Here is a 17,370-nt window from a genome sequence, read left to right as displayed (position 1 = left end):
CTGTTTATCATTAAGTAATATTAATGATGATAATAACAGCAGTGATTAATATTAATTGTAGTCATCATGAGTTAGGTACCAATTAAAATACTCCAAGTCAATTGACACATTTAATCCTCGTGTCAACTCCAATTGGCATTATTTCCCCCATTTTACAGATGAAAAAAACTGAGTCTCAGAGAAGTAGACTTACCCAAAGTTGCACTGCTAAGAAGTGGCAGAGCTGGATTCAAACCCAGGCAACCCAGCTCTAAAGCTTATACCATCATCCACCATACGGTAGTACCGTCCTAATTGTTGACAGAGAGGATTTTATTATCCTTTTTCTGGGTGAGTTCTGAAATGCTTGTAGGGAGACAGAAGTATACAGGCATACCTCATTACATTGGGCTATGATTTAGTGCATTTTTTACAAATTGAAGGTTTGTGGCAACCCTACATTGAACAAATTTATAGGCACCATTTTTCCAACAGCATTTGCTTACTTCTTGTCTCTGTGTCACATTCTGGTAGTTCTTGCAATGTTTCAAACTTTTCCATTATTACTATATTTGTTATGGTGATCTGTGGCCAGTGATCTTTGACGTTACTGTTGGAATTGTTTTGGGACACCATGAACCATGCCCATATTGGATGGTGAACCTAATCGATAAATGTGTGTGTTCTGACTGCTCCACCAACTGGCTATTCCCCTGGGTCTTTCCTCCTCGCGCCTCCCTATTTATTCTCCGAGACAAAACAATATCTAATTAGGCCAATTAATAACCCTACAGAGGCCTCTGAATATTTCAAGGAAAGGAAGAGTCACATGTCTCTCATTTTAAATCAAAGGCTAGAAATAATAAACTTAGTGACGGAGGCACATCGAAAGCTGAGAGGCTGAAAATGCATCAAACTGCCAAATTGTAAATGCAGAGGAAAAGTTCTTGAAGGAAATAAAAAGTGCTCCTCCAGTGAGCACACAAATGATGAGAAACCAAAACAGCCTTATTGCTGGTATGGAGAAAGTTTTAGTGATTTAGACAGAAGATCAGACATTCCCTTAAAACCAAAGTCTGATCCAAGGCAAGGCCCTAATTCTCTTCAATTCTATGAAGTCTGAGAGCGGCGAGGAAGCTGCAGAAGAGAAGTTGGAAGCTAGCCGAGGTAGGTTCGTGAGGTTTAAGGAAAGAAGCCGACTCCGTAACACCGAAGTGCAAGGTGAAGCAGCAGGTGCTGTTGTAGATGCCGCAGCGGGTTCTCCGCAAGATCTGGCTAAGATGGGGGCACCTGGGCAGCGCAGTCGGGCAAGCATTCAACTCCTGATTTCAGCTCAGGTCATGATCTCGGGGTTTGAGATCAAGCTCACCATTGAGTCTGCTTAAGATTCTCTCTCTCCCTTTGCCCCTTCCCCCACTTGCATGCCCTCCCTCCCTCCCTCTCTCTCTCTTTCTCCCTCTCTAATAAACAAATAACATCTTTAAGAGAAAAAAAAAAAGATCTAGCTAAAATGATTGATGAAGGTGGCTACCCTAAACAAGAAATTTTTAATGTAGATAAAACAGCCTTCTATTGGAAAAAGATGCCATCTAGGACTTTCCTAGCTAGAGAGAAGTCAGTGCCTTGTTTCAGTGCTTCAAATGACAGTCTGACTATCTTGTTAGGGACTAATGCAGCTAATGACTTTAAGCTGAAGCCAGCGTCCACTGACCATCCTGAAAATACTAGGGTCCTTAAGAATTATGCTAAATCTACTCTGTTTGTGCTCTATAAATGTAAAAAGAAAGCCTGGATGACAGCACCTGCTTATAACATGGTTTACAGAATATTTTAGACCCTTGCTGAGATCTTCTTAAAAAAAGTTTCCATTCAAAATACTGCTCATTAACCATGTAGCTGGTCACCCGAGAGCTCTGATGGAGATGTATAATGAGATGAGTGTTGTTTTCATGTCTGTTGACACAATATCCATTCTGCAGCCATTTGGTCAAGGAGTCATTTTGACTTGCAAGTTTTATTATTTAAGAAATACATTTCATAAGGCTATAGCTGCCATAGATAGTCATTCCTCTAATGGCTCTGGGCAAAGTCAGTTGAAAACCTTCTGGAAAGGATTCACCATTCTAGATGCCATTAAGAACATTTGTGACCCATGGGAAGAGGTTTAAGTGACAACATGAACAGGAGTTTGGAAGAAGTTGATTCCAGCCCCCACGGATGACTGTGAGGAGTTCAAGACCTCCGTGGAGGAAGTAATGGCAGATGTGGTAGAAACTGTAGGAGAACCAGAATCAGAAGTGGAGCCTGAAGATGTGACTGGATTGCTGCCATCTCATGATAAAACATGACTAGATGAGGACTTGCTTCTTATGGATGAACAAAGAAAGTACCTTCTTGAGATGGAATCTACTGGTGAAGGTGCTGTGAAGACTGTTGAAATGACAACAAAGGACCTAGAATATTATATAAACTTAGTTGATAAAGCAGCAGCAGGGTTTGAGAGGACTGACTCCAATTTTGAAAGAAGTTCTACTATGGGTAAAGTGTTTTCAAACAGCACTACATGGTACAGAGAAATTGTGAAAGGAAGTGTCCATTGATGTGGCAAACTTTAATGTTATCTTATTTTCAGAAATTGCCACAGCCACCCCAACCTTCAGCAACCATCACCCTGACCAACATCTTCAAGACAAGATGACAACTGTAATCAGCAGAAATATTCAGACTCTCACACTCACTGAGAGCTTAGACTAGCAGTTTTTAGCAATAAAGTATTTTTAAAATCAAGATACATACATTGTTTGTTTAGAGATGATGCTGTTGCACACTTGATAGACTACGGTATTGTGTAAACATAACTTATAAGCACCAGGAAACCAAAAAATTCATTTGACTCACTTTATTGCAATATTCACTTTATTGTGGTGGTTTGGAACCAGACCCTCAATATCTCTGAGGTCTGCCTGTACACAGTTACTTCCTAATTTGTACTTTCCCTCCTTCCTTCCTTCCTTCCTTCCTTCCTTCCTTCCTTCCTGCCTTCCTGCCTTCCTGCCTTCCTGCCTTCCTGCCTTCCTGCCTTCCTTCCTTCTTTTAGAGAGAGAGACAGTACACATAAGTTGGGGAGGGGGCAGAGGGAGAGGGAGAGAGAGAATCTCAAGCAGACTCCCCACTGAGCATGGAGGCCGATGCAGGGCTCCATCTCATGACCCTGAGATCATGACCTGAGCCGAAATCAAGAGTCAGATGCTAAACCGACTGAGCCACCCGGGTGCCCCGAATTTGTACTTTTTTCTATTTTCAGGAATGTTTTAAACTTGATATCCATATAGACTCTTGCCATATTCTCTGGGACAGAAAATGGTCAGAGGCAGAGGTTTCTGTGCTGCTGGGGAGAGTGAGGAGATTGTACTTGGTTGCTCTGTCACAGCCATCTAGTTGGCAGGTACCTCCTGTGTCTCAGGCTCTGCTCTTGGTGCTGGGGATAAAAGTGAGTAATACAGACAAGGCTGGTCTCATTCTTGGCATTTGGATTCTTCAGGGAAGGACAGGCGATAAATATGTAAATGCAAAATAATTAGATTGTATTAAAGAGCGGTAAGTTCTCTGAAGCAAACAAAGTGAGACATGTGAGACTGAAGAAGTGGGCTTCTTTAGAAATGTCAGTCAGCAGGGCACCTGAGTGGCTCAGTCAGTTAAGCATCTGACTCTTGGTTTTGGCTCAGGTCATGGTCTCTTGGTGTCGGGCTCCCCTCTCAGTGTGGAGTCTGCTTGAAGATTCTCTCCTTCTGTCCCTCCCCCTACTCACACGTTCTCTCTTTCTCTAAGATAAATGAATAACTTAAAAAAAAAAATGTCAGTCAGGGAAGACCTCTCAGGCTGGGACAGTGAAACAGAGACCTGAGCCATGCTTAGATCCAAAGAAAGAGCGTTCCATGGTCGCCTGGGTGTCTCAGTTGTTTGAGCATCCGACTCTTGATTTCAGCTCAGGTCATGATCTCAGGGTTGTGAGATCGAGCCCCTCCACAGCCTCTACACTCAGTAGGGCATCTGCTTCTCTCCTCTCTCTCCCTCTGCCCCTCCCCCTGCTCGCACTGTCTAAGATAAATAAATCTTTATTTATTTTTATTTTTTAAAGATTTTGTTTATTTTTTTATTTATTTTTTTTTTTAAAGATTTTATTTATTTATTCGACAGAGAGAGACAGCCAGCGAGAGAGGGAACACAAGCAGGGGGAGTGGGAGAGGAAGAAGCAGGCTCATAGCGGAAGAGCCTGATGTGGGACTCGATCCCGTAATGCCGGGATCACGCCCTGAGCCGAAGGCAGACGATTAACCGCTGTGCCACCCAGGCGCCCCTAAAGATTTTGTTTATTTATTTGACAGAGAGAGACCGCATGAGAGGGAACAGAAGCAGGGGGAGAGGGAGAGGGAGAAGCAGGCTTCCCACTGAGCAGGGAGCTTGATGTGGAGCTCAATCCCAGGACCCTGGGATCATGACCTGAGCCAAAGGCAGATGCTTAACAACTGAGACACCCAGGCGCCCCATGAATAAATCTTAAAAGAAAAAAAAAAGAAAGAAAGAAAGAGTGTTTAGGTAGAGGGAACCACATATAGAGAGGCCCTGTGGCAAGGATAAGTTTAGCATGTGTGAGGGACAGAGAGGGCCAGAAGGGCAGAGCATAGTAGGAAAGGGTGAAGAGTTACATGAAATGGAGGCTAGTAGGTGAGATGGGGTCAGTGTGAGTAGTCCTTGGGAAGGAGATCCGGAGCCTTAGCTGGATGTCCAAGTCTAGAGCTCAGGGAGGATGTCAGCACTGGAATATAGGCATGGTAGTCGTGAAAGTACAGACAGTACTTAAAGTCAGGGTCTGGATGAAAGGTCACCTTGAGAGAGGGTAAAAATGAGAAGAGAAGGGGGACAGAATCCAGTCATGAAAGACTTCTCCATTTAGAGGTCCAGCAGTGAGGAGGGGCCAGAAGAAAAACTGAGAAGGGCCAGTTTCTGAGGTAGGGGAAAACCAGGAGAAGGTGGTTCATCAAGATAAGAGCAGAACGTATTTCCAGAAGGAGGAAGTGGCTAATCCTGTCACATACTGCTGAGGGGTCAAGTAAGACGAGCACAGAGATGATTTTTGACAGTGATCCCATTCAGATGGAGAAAACGATGGTACATGAGAAAGAATGAATATTTGCGGAAGCAATGTCCCACAGTAGGAGAGGTGAGGCAGCATCCCATCTGTGTAGAATGTAGGGGCTTGAGCAGAAGTATTTCTTTTATTCTAATAAGGAACAGTGGAGGTGAGGGTGGGGCGATGGTGGAAAGGTGCCTGATGGCTTCAGTTTTCACTGACACACAGGGCAAGGTCCTCATCTGGGATTGAGTGAGAGAGAAGGAGTGTTACAGGTTTAGGAATAAAAGGAAAGTGTATAGTAGTTGTCTCAGAGAGTGAGAAAGCAAATGTTATGGGAAATTACTAAACAGTGTTGGGTGCCCATTTAGGGTAGTAGGACTGAGAGTGAAATCAGTCAGTACAGTTGTACGATTTTCTCCAGTGAATGGATTAGATTCAGTTTTGCTTGGGTTCAAATTTGGAGTAATCCAGAGTTGATTTTAACCGCAGATGGAATTTTGCTAGGTAAGTACAACAGGAAAGTGACAGAGTAGAAAGACTTACTATAGCGCTGACCATGGACTCTAAGCTGGGTAAGAATGAGGAGGTGATGAATAATGAACAAACAATAGGGTCAATGGATTGGAGATCCTAATGGTCTCAAAGAATGTTGGAGTGGGTTCCACTCTAAAGTAAGTGTCTTAGTGCTCTGCCTGCTAACAAAACACTATAGACTAGGTGGCTTATGAACAGCAGAAATGTACTTCTCACAGTTTGGAGTCTGGGAGGTCCAGGATCAAGGGGCCAGCATACTCAGTGTTTGGTGAGGACATGCTTCCTTGTTTATAGATGGTTGTCTTCTTGCTGTGTCCTCACATGGCAGAAGGGGCAAAGAGCTCTCTGGGGATCTCTTATAAAGGCACTAATCCCATTCATGAGACCTAGTCACCTCCTGAAGGCCCCATCTCTTAATGCCATTGCACTGGGGGTTAGAATTTCAACATATGGATTTTGGGGGAATACATTCAGTCCATAACATTCCCCCCCCCCAAAATTCAAGTCCTTCTTGCATGCAAAATACATTCATTCTGTTCCAACAGCCCCCAAAGTCTTTACTCATTCCAGCACCAAAGAATGTTAGATTGAGAGTTTCACTTTAAAGTAAGGGAATCAGAAAAAGATGTATGATGACCAGAGAAGAGAATGTTTCTTTTCTTTTCCTTTTTTAGATTTTATTTATTTATTTGAGAGGGGGGGAGGTGAGAAAGAGTATGAGTGGAGGTGGGGGGAGGAGGAGCAGAGGGAGAGGGAGAAGCAGACTCCCAGCTGAGCAGGGAGCCTGATGTGGGCCTTGATCCCAGGACCCTGAGATCGTGACCTTACGCAAAGGCAGACACTTAACCAACTGAGCCACCCAGGCACCCCTGAGAATGTTTCTAATAGAAATTTTAGAAGGTAAAACAGTTATTGATGATTAGAAAGCATAGAGTATTACCTAGATCTAGGGCAGTGATTTTCAACTAGGAATGATTTTGCCCCAGGAAACATTTGGCAATTGCTGGAGACATTTTAGGTTGTAGTAACTGGAAAGGGGCAGGTGTGTTGGGGTGCTGTCGGCAGCATCTGATGGGTAGAGGCCAGGGCTGCTGCTAACATCCTACAATGCACAAGACCCTCACGACAAGAATGATCTGACCCAAAATGTCAATAGCATCCCTCTTGAAACCCTGATCCAGGACATGGGTAGTTGAGGCAGAGCAGAGGAGAAGTGTGGAGATGAGATGAAGACTTGAGAGATCAAAGTAGGAAATAAATCATGTTTATGAGTTCTGTAGTTGCCAAGAATTACAGGAAGACTGATGGCAAGCATGGCAGTGCCGAGGAGACAGCAAGGTACTAGAGTTCTCAGTGTTGAAGGACACTGGGAGACGATTACATCAGAGGAGCTGGGATTTTGAAGAGAGTAGAAGAAATGGTATGTAAGTACCAATAGGGGCACTTCATTGTCCTAAGTTTCCAGCCATGTGGGGAGAATAAAAGCTTTCTCGTGATTGAACTAGAGGGGACACCCAGGGCTCAGATCAAGAAGCTGAAGGGAACTTCAGAAGTCATGGTTACACATCTTTTTCCGGAGGTCTTTATTTAAGCATTAAACAAAAATGATGAAAAGTTTCCTGACTCATGGGGTGCCTGGCTGGCTCAGTTCATAGAGTATATGACTCGATCTCGGGGTCTTGAGTTCAAGCCCCACGTTGGGCATAGATAGAGGTTACTTAAGGGAAAAAAAAAAAAGAATTTCCTGACTTATTACAAGTTCGTTGGAAGCAGAGGTATAACATGGAGCAGAGCACTAATGTCTTTGGAAGGCTATATTAAAAGATAGGTTTTTCTTTCCATACAGTGATTTCTGACACCTCTCACTGAGCCATTTGGTTTCAAGTACTGTACAGAACCATGGTTCTCAAAGTGTGGTCCCTACACCAGAGCAGCAGCATCACCTGGGAATTTGCTAGATGCAAATTCTTGAGCTCCACCCCTAAATCAGAAACTGTGGGGATGGGCTCAGCGGTCTATGCTTTAGCAAGATCACCAGGTAATTGTGTTGTATGCTAAAGTTTGAAAACCACTGATCTAAAAGTAAAAAATCTATGGGTGATTAGAAGGGAGAAAGAAACTAGTATTTACCGAATACCAACTATAGGGGCGCCTGGGTGGCTCAGTTGGTTAAGTATCTGCCTTTGGCTCAGGTCATGATCTAGAGTCCCCAAATCAAGCCCCGAATCAAGCCCCGAGTCAGGCTCCCTGCTCAGTGGGGAGTCTGCTTCTCCCTTTCCCTCTGCTCCTCCCCCCACCCAACTCATGCTCACTCTCTCTCTCTCAAATAAATAAATAAAATCTTTAAAAAAAATGAATATCAAACTATAATCCAAAGGCTTTGTATACCTAATATCATTTAATTTTAACAAGAGCCCAGAGAAGTAGGTAATATTATCTCATTTTTCAATTGTAGTTAAATATATATGTATTTATATATATAGTAAAATTTTCTATTTTAACTATTCTTAAGTATACAATTTAGTGGCATTAATTGCATTCACAATATTGTGCAACCATCACCACTTTCCATCTCCAAAACTTATCACCCCATACAGAAACTCTGTAACCATTAAATAATAAGTCTCTATTCCATGAACTCCCCGGTCCTGGGTAATCTCTAATCTACTTTCTACGAAGTTGCCAATTTCATTTAAGTGGAATCATAAAATATTTGTCCTTTTGTATCTGGCTTATTTCACTTAGCATAATGTCTTCAAAATTCATCCATGTTTCAGCGTGTATCAGAATCTCTTCCCTTTTTATGGCTGAATATTCTCCTGCATGTGTGCCCCACGTTTATCTGTTGATGCTGTCACTGGACACCAGCTGTTTCCACCTTTTTGGCTATTGTGAATAATGCTGCAGTGAATATTGGTGTAAAAGTATCTGGTTGAGTCCCTGTTTTCAATTATTTTGTGTCATTCCATTTTTAAATGACAAAACTAAGGCTCAGACCAAGCACAGTGGCCAAGGCTGGGAACTGGAACAGCCCGGCCAGTGTGAGGACATAACTCCTCTCACCAAACCCCACATCAGAGAGGGCGGGGCCTACCTGCCCCCTGTGCCACAAGCTTTGCGGTGTTATTTATTCCTCAGCATGTGGGTATGTTTTCCTGATCATTTTTTTTTCTTCCATGAAGGATACCAGTTCCACAGATGTTTCCAGGAAAATCCTGCCAGAAATAAGCCAAATTACCGAGTCCCTGACAGAAAAATGGATAGCAGTGGCAAAAGGAAGCGCTGAACATGAAGTGGCTAAGAGGTAGCTCCGTCTGATAAGTTATAATTCACTTGTGTTTGGTTTTGAAGCATGGGGTCATTTTATCCTAAACATAAGACAGAGGGTTTGGCTTTGCTGTGAAGGCATGTGCATTTTAACCATGATTCTCTTGTACCACCTCGAAGTGTGAAGAAGTCCCTGATGATCTCATTCATTCGTCATTTACTTAACACAACTATACTGAGGACATACAGTTCCCAGGCACCTTGATAGGCACCAGAGACGCAGGAGTGAATCAGAAACATTGGTGTCTCGCAAAGCCTTCACTGAAGTGGACTCTTTTGTATCTTCATAGTTTATACTCTGGGGCTCCATAAATTTCTGTTTCCAGAAGGATGGATTTTATTTAAATCCATGACGTGGTAAAATCAACTATGAAGGGTTTTCGTGAGATTTATCAGCACAAAGTGTATCCAGAATTTGGAAGACTCGCAGGAGCGTAGTTGTTTTCCTTAATGATTCCAGGTCACCAGCTGTATAATTGGACGTAAGAGGAGGCATGTTTTATAGTACGGTACGACTTAACACTTGTATTGTTACTTTTACAGTGAAATTATGGTGATATTTTCCTCTCCTGCTTGTCTGACTGCAAGTTTTTTAAAGAAAAGGTAATTTGTACATGAGATTTACCTTCATTTAAAACACTGGGGGGAAAACAACACATTGAGAAATATTTAAAATGAAATGTTTCAAGTCAGTCATTTTAATTTGTAAATTATGTTATCTATGAACAAAAAGTCCAACGTAGAAAACTCCAAAGGTTGTTACAGAATTCTCCCATTTTGTAAAGTAATTTTCTGCGAGACCACAGTAAGTTGTAATTCCTAATTCACACTGTTCACCTTCTCTGCCCTGCCTTCCTCTGTTACCTGACTAAAAGGAATGGTGTTTTTTCCAGGATCTTTGTGTCCATGAGTGATCATTCTAATGTTGCTTTAGTACTCAGAGGCCAAGGCAGCACTTTGCAGCTCTTTTTGTGGTGGGATCAATAGGGGAATAGATCAGTAGGGAAAATAGATTCTATTTATTTTATCTTGAACTAGGTTCACCACTACAGAGGAGAATCTAATTTCTCTTTTTGGTGTCTGATCCAGTCGTGTAAACAACTCTCTTGTGACGTGCTCAACATCTGGTCTTGTATTTCTTCCCTTCCCTTTACGCTCTACACTACTGTGCCTGGGAACTGTTAACAGATAAACTGAGGAATATTAAACATTTCAAGATTTATTTAAGCTAATAAATTCAAATGGGGCAGCACCAAACTGAAGTGGTTAGGAGCGCTCCACCAACAGGAGCTAGAGGAAGGACTTACGTAGAGAAGGTGCAGAAGCAAAGAAAAGAAATTAATTGATCGGTTATAGCTCAAAGCGTAGTTGGCTGTTTGTGACTGGTTGTCCTTAGGTTTCGATTTCATAACTGAGGTATTTACAGGCTCAGATTTTGTTTTGCTTACGTAGGCCCCCATAGGGGGCCACCCCAGTGGGGCGAGCCACCCCAGTGTAATGGCCTCCTTGTTTAATTTAACAGTATTTAAGGGAGAAGGAGCACTTGGGCTGCCCTCTGCCTCCTCTGGAAGCCGATGCTCTGCTGGTGTGTGTGCAGCAGATATAACTCAGTCCAGTCCTCCCCCACTAGGTCTGGTCTCATCCTTCCCTGCTGAGTAGGCCCCAAGCCGCCTCACAGATTCTGCCTCACATCTTGTGCCCCCCCTCCTGGCCAGGAGGTGGCACTCAACCCGTGTCGCAGGTATTCCTGGGCTCTGCGCAACCCCCAGTTGTCTCACTGGTTTTCAACCAAGCTGTGCGCTCTCAGTCACTCCTTAAGGGGACCGGAGGAACTGTTGAGCCCAAAAACCTCACCTCGGAACCAGAGAAACCCAGGGAAGCTAAATGCCATGGCTTCCCACTGGCAGCCCATAAGGCAGTGTCTTTCTAGAGTCCAAAATGCATCCCGATTCATCCCCACACATCCTGGTCAAGGGTGAGAGAAGAGAAATCAGACACTGCTTCCTCTACCTTCTTCCTCTCCCATTTGCTTTCTTCTTGTCATCCTTCCTGGAGAGAAGTGAGGGACAGGGACTCTGCCAGTCAATGTTTCCTCTTTCTTCCCTTCTCTAGTCTCAGGCTAAATCCTTACAGCAAATAGAATATTTTCCACATGAAGAATATTATCTTTGTAAAGTGGACAAGTATCCTCCCAGGAGTGACAAACCTCAAGGTCTGGTTTTAAGATGCCAAAGCCTGCAGAGGTCAATATATTTTAAGGGGAGATTTATAATACCTTGAGTACTTGCATTAATATTTTAGCCCTGGTATTACTGTTGATCCATTAATTCAGCAAGCATAAAATGTTTCTTGATAGAAGATTATAAAACAAGTCATTTGACCGATGCAGTGTCTTCAGATGTCACCAGCACAACCCAGGAAAGCACAACACCTAGACAAAGCTTTCGTAGTGTTACTGAGGGGAAGGCCAGGTTGGCATTTATCAAGAATTGGCAGTTTGGTTTAGGGCAGGTCTTTCAGTTTGGGAGGGGGAGGCTGGGGGCTTGATTAGGACTGGGAAAAGATTCAATGATCCAGGATGGTTGGAAACAGCAAGGCATTGACTTTGAGGCAAGAGATTCAAAGAATCTTAGGGCATAAATTAATGCTTTCCATTGAGGAGTTAATGGGTCTTTTCAGGAAGTTCCTATAATGCACAATCAAACCACTTGCCTGGGTCTAGGGTATCTTGGAATAGTGAAGTCATGCTAATGAAACAGTGGAGTCCTAAAGTAATGTAGATGTAGATGGTAAGGTGTGTGTGGGGGGGGTGGGTAGGTTCAGTTCTCAGTGTACGGGCTGAGTGTGGTGGTAAAGGGCTTCAGTTCTCAGATGCAGCATGTCAAATTTTGCTATTATTGCAGCCCACACTTGTAGCCACTTTAGAGATAAAATTGTTACCTACTCTCTTTTAGGAGAATAGAATATAAATTTTATACAATTTTTTTTGTGCCAAGTAAATTAATTATTTTGAAAGGAGGCAAGCTGTAAGAAAAAAATTTATATCTGCTAACTAATAAAACAATAAATATGTATGAAGTTTAGAAATATTTTCCATCTGTTTATGTGGGGTTTTTTTGTTGTTGTTTGTTTTTTTACATTTCTTGTATCCAAAGAGAATCTGTAGAAACGATCTCCATTGATGTGGACTTACAAAAGGCAAGAGATACCTTCGAGAAGTTAACAAAAACAGAATGGATTTCTTACATGGTAATGGCCAATATTTACTTGAGAAATAGAGCAACAGATTTTCTTTACAGGAACCATATGATCGGAGTTTAATTTTGTTGGGAGGTGAGTCAGAGGGACTGTGTGTGATAGGGGAGGGGGCGAGTGTTCATGATAAGGTTACTATATTCCAGACACTGTATTAGATGCTGGCACTTTTTTATTTTTATTTTTTTAATTTATAAATCATATATTTGGCAAATGACTCATATCCAAAATAAATAAATGATTTTTGTAACTCAGTAAGAAGAGAAATGACCCAAATTTAAAAATGATCAAAAGATTTGAATGAATATTTTACCAGAGAAGATTTATGGATAAGCACCTGGAAGGATGCTTAGTACAATTAATCATTACGGAAATGCAAATTAAAACCACAATGAGGTATCACTTCACATCCACAACGATGACCATCATCATAAAGACAGACAATAACAAGTGTTGGTGAGGATACAGAGAACCTGGAAGCCTCATTCATGGCTGGTAGACATGTAAAATGGTGTAGTCTCTTTAGAAAACAATTTGGCAGCTTCTCAAAAAAGTTAGACATAGATTTACCATATGACCCAACAGTTCTACTGCTAGGTGCTTATCCAACCCAAATGAAAACATATGTCCACACAAAGGCTTCTATGTAATGATTACAGCAGCATGTTCATGATAGTCAAAATGTGGAAACAGCCCAAGTATTTATCAACCAGGGTGTGGGTAAACAAAATGTGGTGAATCCATACAATGGAATACTATTCAGCAATAAAAAAGAGAGCTTAACATCTCTCATAGGTGACCCTCAAAACATTATGTAAGTGAAAGTAGCCAAACATAAAGATCACATATTGTTTGATTCCACTTACATGAAATGTTCGGAGAGAGATCCATAGAAATAGAAAATAGATTAATGTTTGCATTGGGTGTATAACAGGAAATGTGGTAGTTGAATAATGGCCTCCCAAGATGTCCATATCTCAATACTCAAAGTCTGTGGATGTGTTACCTTACATGGCAAAAGGAATTTTGCATAGGTCATTAAGTTAACAGTCTTGAGATGGGGAGATTATTCTGGATTATCTGGATGGGCCCAATGTAATCACAAGAGTATCTATAAGAGAAAGCGGGAATGTCAGAGTTAGAGAGATTTGAACATGTTGTGTTTCTGGATTTGAGAACCGAGAAAGGCCAATAGCAAGGGAATGCTAACAGTCTCTAGAAACTAGAGAAATGAAAGAGATGGGATTATCCCTGTAAGAAACCACTAGCCAGAGAACAGAGTCTCCCTTCGAGCTTCCAGAAGGGATGCAACCGTGTCAATATCTTGATTTTAGTCCTGCAAGACCCATTTTGGAGTTTTTAAAAATTTTTTAATTTATTTGAGAGAGAGAGCGCACAAGCAGGCAGAGGGGCACAGGAAGAGGGAGACACACTCACTGCTGAGCAGGGAGCCCGACGTGGGGCTTCAACCTGAGCCAAAGGCAGACGCTGAACCAACTGAGCCACCCAGGCGCCCCTCATTTTGGACTTCTGACCTCTAGAACTGTAAGATGACAAATTCATGTTTCTTTAAACCACTAATTTGTGGTTATAGTAATTGTTAGTATGGTTAGTTAGTATAGTAATAATAATACATAGTATAGTAATTGTTATAGTAATAATAGAAAATAGGGCTAAAGCCTTTAGGGGAAAATCTGTTTCTTTGCCTTTTCTTGATTCTAGAGGCTGCCTGCATTCTTTGGCCCATGGTCCCATATCATTGACTTCTGCTTCCGTGGTCACAACCCCTTCTCTGAATTCTGTTCCCTCTTTCAGATGCTGGCACTTTTTAAAGCACATGTTTAAATGCACAGTAAATACAGTATTTTTAGTTTTGATATGAAAAAACAAAGCTTGACAGGTAAATAACCATTAGCAGATACATGAAAATAGCACCAGTTTGGGAAGCAAGAGAAGCTTCACCTGGACTGGGGGAACAAAAAGCCGATTCTCTTTTTTGCAATCGATGTCAAATCTAGTTGAGATGAATCTGCTACTGATTCACCCCTTATGCTATTTGGGTCACATTTTCTTTACCTTTTTTATTGGGCTCCTTACTTATGGAGTTCCTCTTTAAGGTCTATTCCAGTTTAGTATTTTGTGATTCTGGGCTGTGTTGGAAAACTTTCACTCTACCAACTCAGGTTCATGTGCTTGCAAACTGACAACAGACTAACAGAAGAAAACAAGTTTTATTCCCATGCTTGCAGGGAGCATTCAGATGAAGAGACTCCCCAGAGAGCTAGGGATGAGGACTTATATACCAATTAATAGGGAAAAGGGAGTGGGGGAGAAGAGGCTTCTATGAGAAAACAAATGGACTTTTCAGGGAGACAAATAGGCTTTAGGGGGCCAAATGGAAGATAAGACACGTTGTGATAATATTTGTTTATGCAGTTTTTTACCCAAGTGCAAGTGGCTGGTCTTTCCTTGGCAGTGAAGCTTGCCCTCCAAGGGTATCCATGGCTGCCTCACTCCGGGAAGGCCCTGTCTTTAGTCAGATAGGGGAAGATCTGAAGGCTTCTTTCTGCATCAGCTGTATCACACATGCTTTCGGGTTAAAGTCATCTTTATACCATTTTGGGTCCCTACGTTTGGAAGAGAAAGGGGGAGAGTGTTTTTTAATATGTAGTAGACATGATATTTTTATTTTCAAGATGAAGAAGAATAGATGTTATTGAATATATTTTTAAAATAAATCTATTTAGGTTATATGGGAGTTAACTTGGGGTGCCGTTCCCAGTGTGAGTTCCAAGGAACACTGGTTTCACAGAATACTCCCTGAAAACAAGTTCTAAATGAAACAGCGTTGGGAATGCTGCGCACTATTAGGGAGTCATGACGTACATTAGCAAATCACAGGTTCTATGATGTCACACACCAAAAGAAATCTAGCTGTTTTAGCTGTTTTTCTCAAAGTTATCTGAATCTGTGACATTATTTTCCCATCTATGTCTACTAGCACTCCATAGAAATCATGTTCTTCTGGACATCTGAGAAAACAACTTGTAAGAACATTAATGTAATAATAATATATAGTACTTTTATTATTGCATATTATTGACTTTACTTAATCCTTATGACATGTAGAGATAGACACTGTCCTTAAGAGTACCTAAGCTCTATTAAATCGAATAAGTGATGCCAGCTGTTGCAACAAACAACTTTCAAATCTCAGTGGCTTGACACAATGAAGACTTCTTTCCACATCATAGTCCAATGAGAGTTGGAGACGGAAGCACATGCAGGGGAGGAAAAATAAATATTTTCCCTCCACCCATCTTAGTTTCATTGGCTGGGGCCCTGCAAATTAGACTGAGGAAAGATTAATAGGAGAAAAATAAACAGAAGTTTTTGGGTTTTTTTTTAGATTTTATTTATTTATGTGACAGAGAGACAGCCAGTGAGAGAGGGAACACAAGCAGGGGGAGTGGGAGAGGAAGAAGCAGGCTCCCAGCGGAGGAGCCTGATGTGGGGCTCGATCCCATAACGCCGGGATCACGCCCTGAGCCAAAGGCAGACGCTTAACGACTGCGCCACCCAGGCGCCCCTCAACAGAAGTTTATTAATGTATGCATGCTGCATATATACTCAGTGATGAGTAACTACAGGGGTGGTTAGAACTTGCTTATATTGCATCTTAGCAAACAACAATAATTTTGTAGAGACAACACAAAGGAAAAGGACTTTGAGCTTTTTTTTTTTTTTTAAGATTTTATTTATTTATTCGACAGAGATAGAGACAGCCAGCGAGAGAGGGAACAAGCAGGGGGAGTGGGAGAGGAAGAAGCAGGCTCACAGCGGAGAAGCCTGACGTGGGGCTCCGATCCCACAACGCCGGGATCACGCCCTGAGCGGAAGGCAGGCGCTTAACCGCTGTGCCACCCAGGCGCCCCGGAACTTTGAGCTTCTAAGGGCGCCAAATTGCGGGAAGGCAAATATCTGGGGATACTGATAATAGGTAAGGTCTAGCCTGTAAGTTTGTTTGTGTAGACTCTTTCTCAGTGCCTGCTCATGTCCACTGATTAAGGTTGTTACCCTTCTCCTGGTATAGGAAGTTAGAGGCAAGAGGACACCTTCACAAGGGTAATTTATATTCTGTTTTCAAGTAGATAGAGGGAAGCCAGAGATCTTGTTTTGTACCTGCTTTTTCTCACTTGTCTTCAGCTCAAAATAATCCTTCTGCCAGGCTGGCATATTTCTGAGTGGCATATTCTGTTAGCTTTCGCACCTCTGCACAGGTTCATTGAGGAGTGATCTGGGCTCCTTCTTTCTGGAGTCCTAGGCCATGGGGCCATGAAATCCTCCAGATCTTTTGTATTTGGTTGGTAGATAAGGAAAGAGAGTATGGAAGGTTCCATGAGAGGTTTTAGGGGTCATGCCTGGAAGTGACATACATCGCCTTCACTCATATCCTGTTAGCCAGAACTCAATCATATGGCCCCACATAACTGCAGGGAGACTGGAAATGCCATCTTCCCATGAGCCCAGGAGGAAAATGAAACAGAATTAGTGAGGTGAATATATGGCATTATCTCTGCCATGCTAGATTTTAAGTCAGATAGTTGTGGGTATGGATCCTTGATCTGTCAATCTCTAATTGAGTGATGTCCATGATTCACACTGTTTGTACATGTACATGTGATTTCACTTTATTTTCCTCATGCAACCCAATATAAAACAGGGGGGATGACTCTCACATAACACTTGAGGGGTATTTGGGATGCAAGGAATGATGGAGTTTGAACAGGTTTGAGGAATGATTTTTCCACTGGAAAATGGTGGAACAAACCCCTAGTCCCATAGCTTATTTTTCACTATACTTTGTATCTAATGTATGCTGCGCCCTCCCTGATCCTTTCAACCACAGATAACTACATGTCTCAGGGATAATCTGCTCAGAGCTCTTCCGTGTCGTTCTCCACACCGAGAAGCATTATCAGTTTTCCTTCTGCTCCCAGAATGTCCTGTGATGCAGGATTCTGGGAACTGGAGGAGCCTGGTGGTTCCATTTGCAGAAGCTGTTTGTAAGATGAGTGACCGATCTTCACGAGTCCTGAGTAAGTTTGATTACTTTTGTCACTTTATCTGTACTCTCGGTA

General features: G+C 42.2%; 1 protein-coding gene across 2 annotated transcripts in view; it reads left to right on the top strand.

The window, feature by feature from the left end:
- HERC6 (HECT and RLD domain containing E3 ubiquitin protein ligase family member 6) overlaps positions 1-17,370 on the top strand; it is a 52,918-nt gene that overhangs the window by 14,310 nt on the left and 21,238 nt on the right. For both annotated transcript variants that reach the window (XM_087863999.1, XM_045791709.2), the window contains exons 9-12: positions 8,830-8,951; positions 9,518-9,577; positions 12,130-12,223; positions 17,139-17,328. In XM_087863999.1, the coding sequence (XP_087720125.1) occupies positions 8,830-8,951; positions 9,518-9,577; positions 12,130-12,223; positions 17,139-17,328 (466 nt within the window). The remainder of the gene's footprint in view (positions 1-8,829; positions 8,952-9,517; positions 9,578-12,129; positions 12,224-17,138; positions 17,329-17,370) is intronic.

Source organism: Ursus americanus, chromosome 8, assembly GCF_024610735.1.
Source record: "Ursus americanus isolate L20-20 chromosome 8, mUrsAme1.1.p, whole genome shotgun sequence".
NCBI classification, from domain to species: Eukaryota; Metazoa; Chordata; class Mammalia; order Carnivora; family Ursidae; genus Ursus; species Ursus americanus.
The sequence above is the reverse complement of the archived record's forward strand: the minus strand, read 5'-3'. Positions and strand labels throughout refer to the sequence as shown.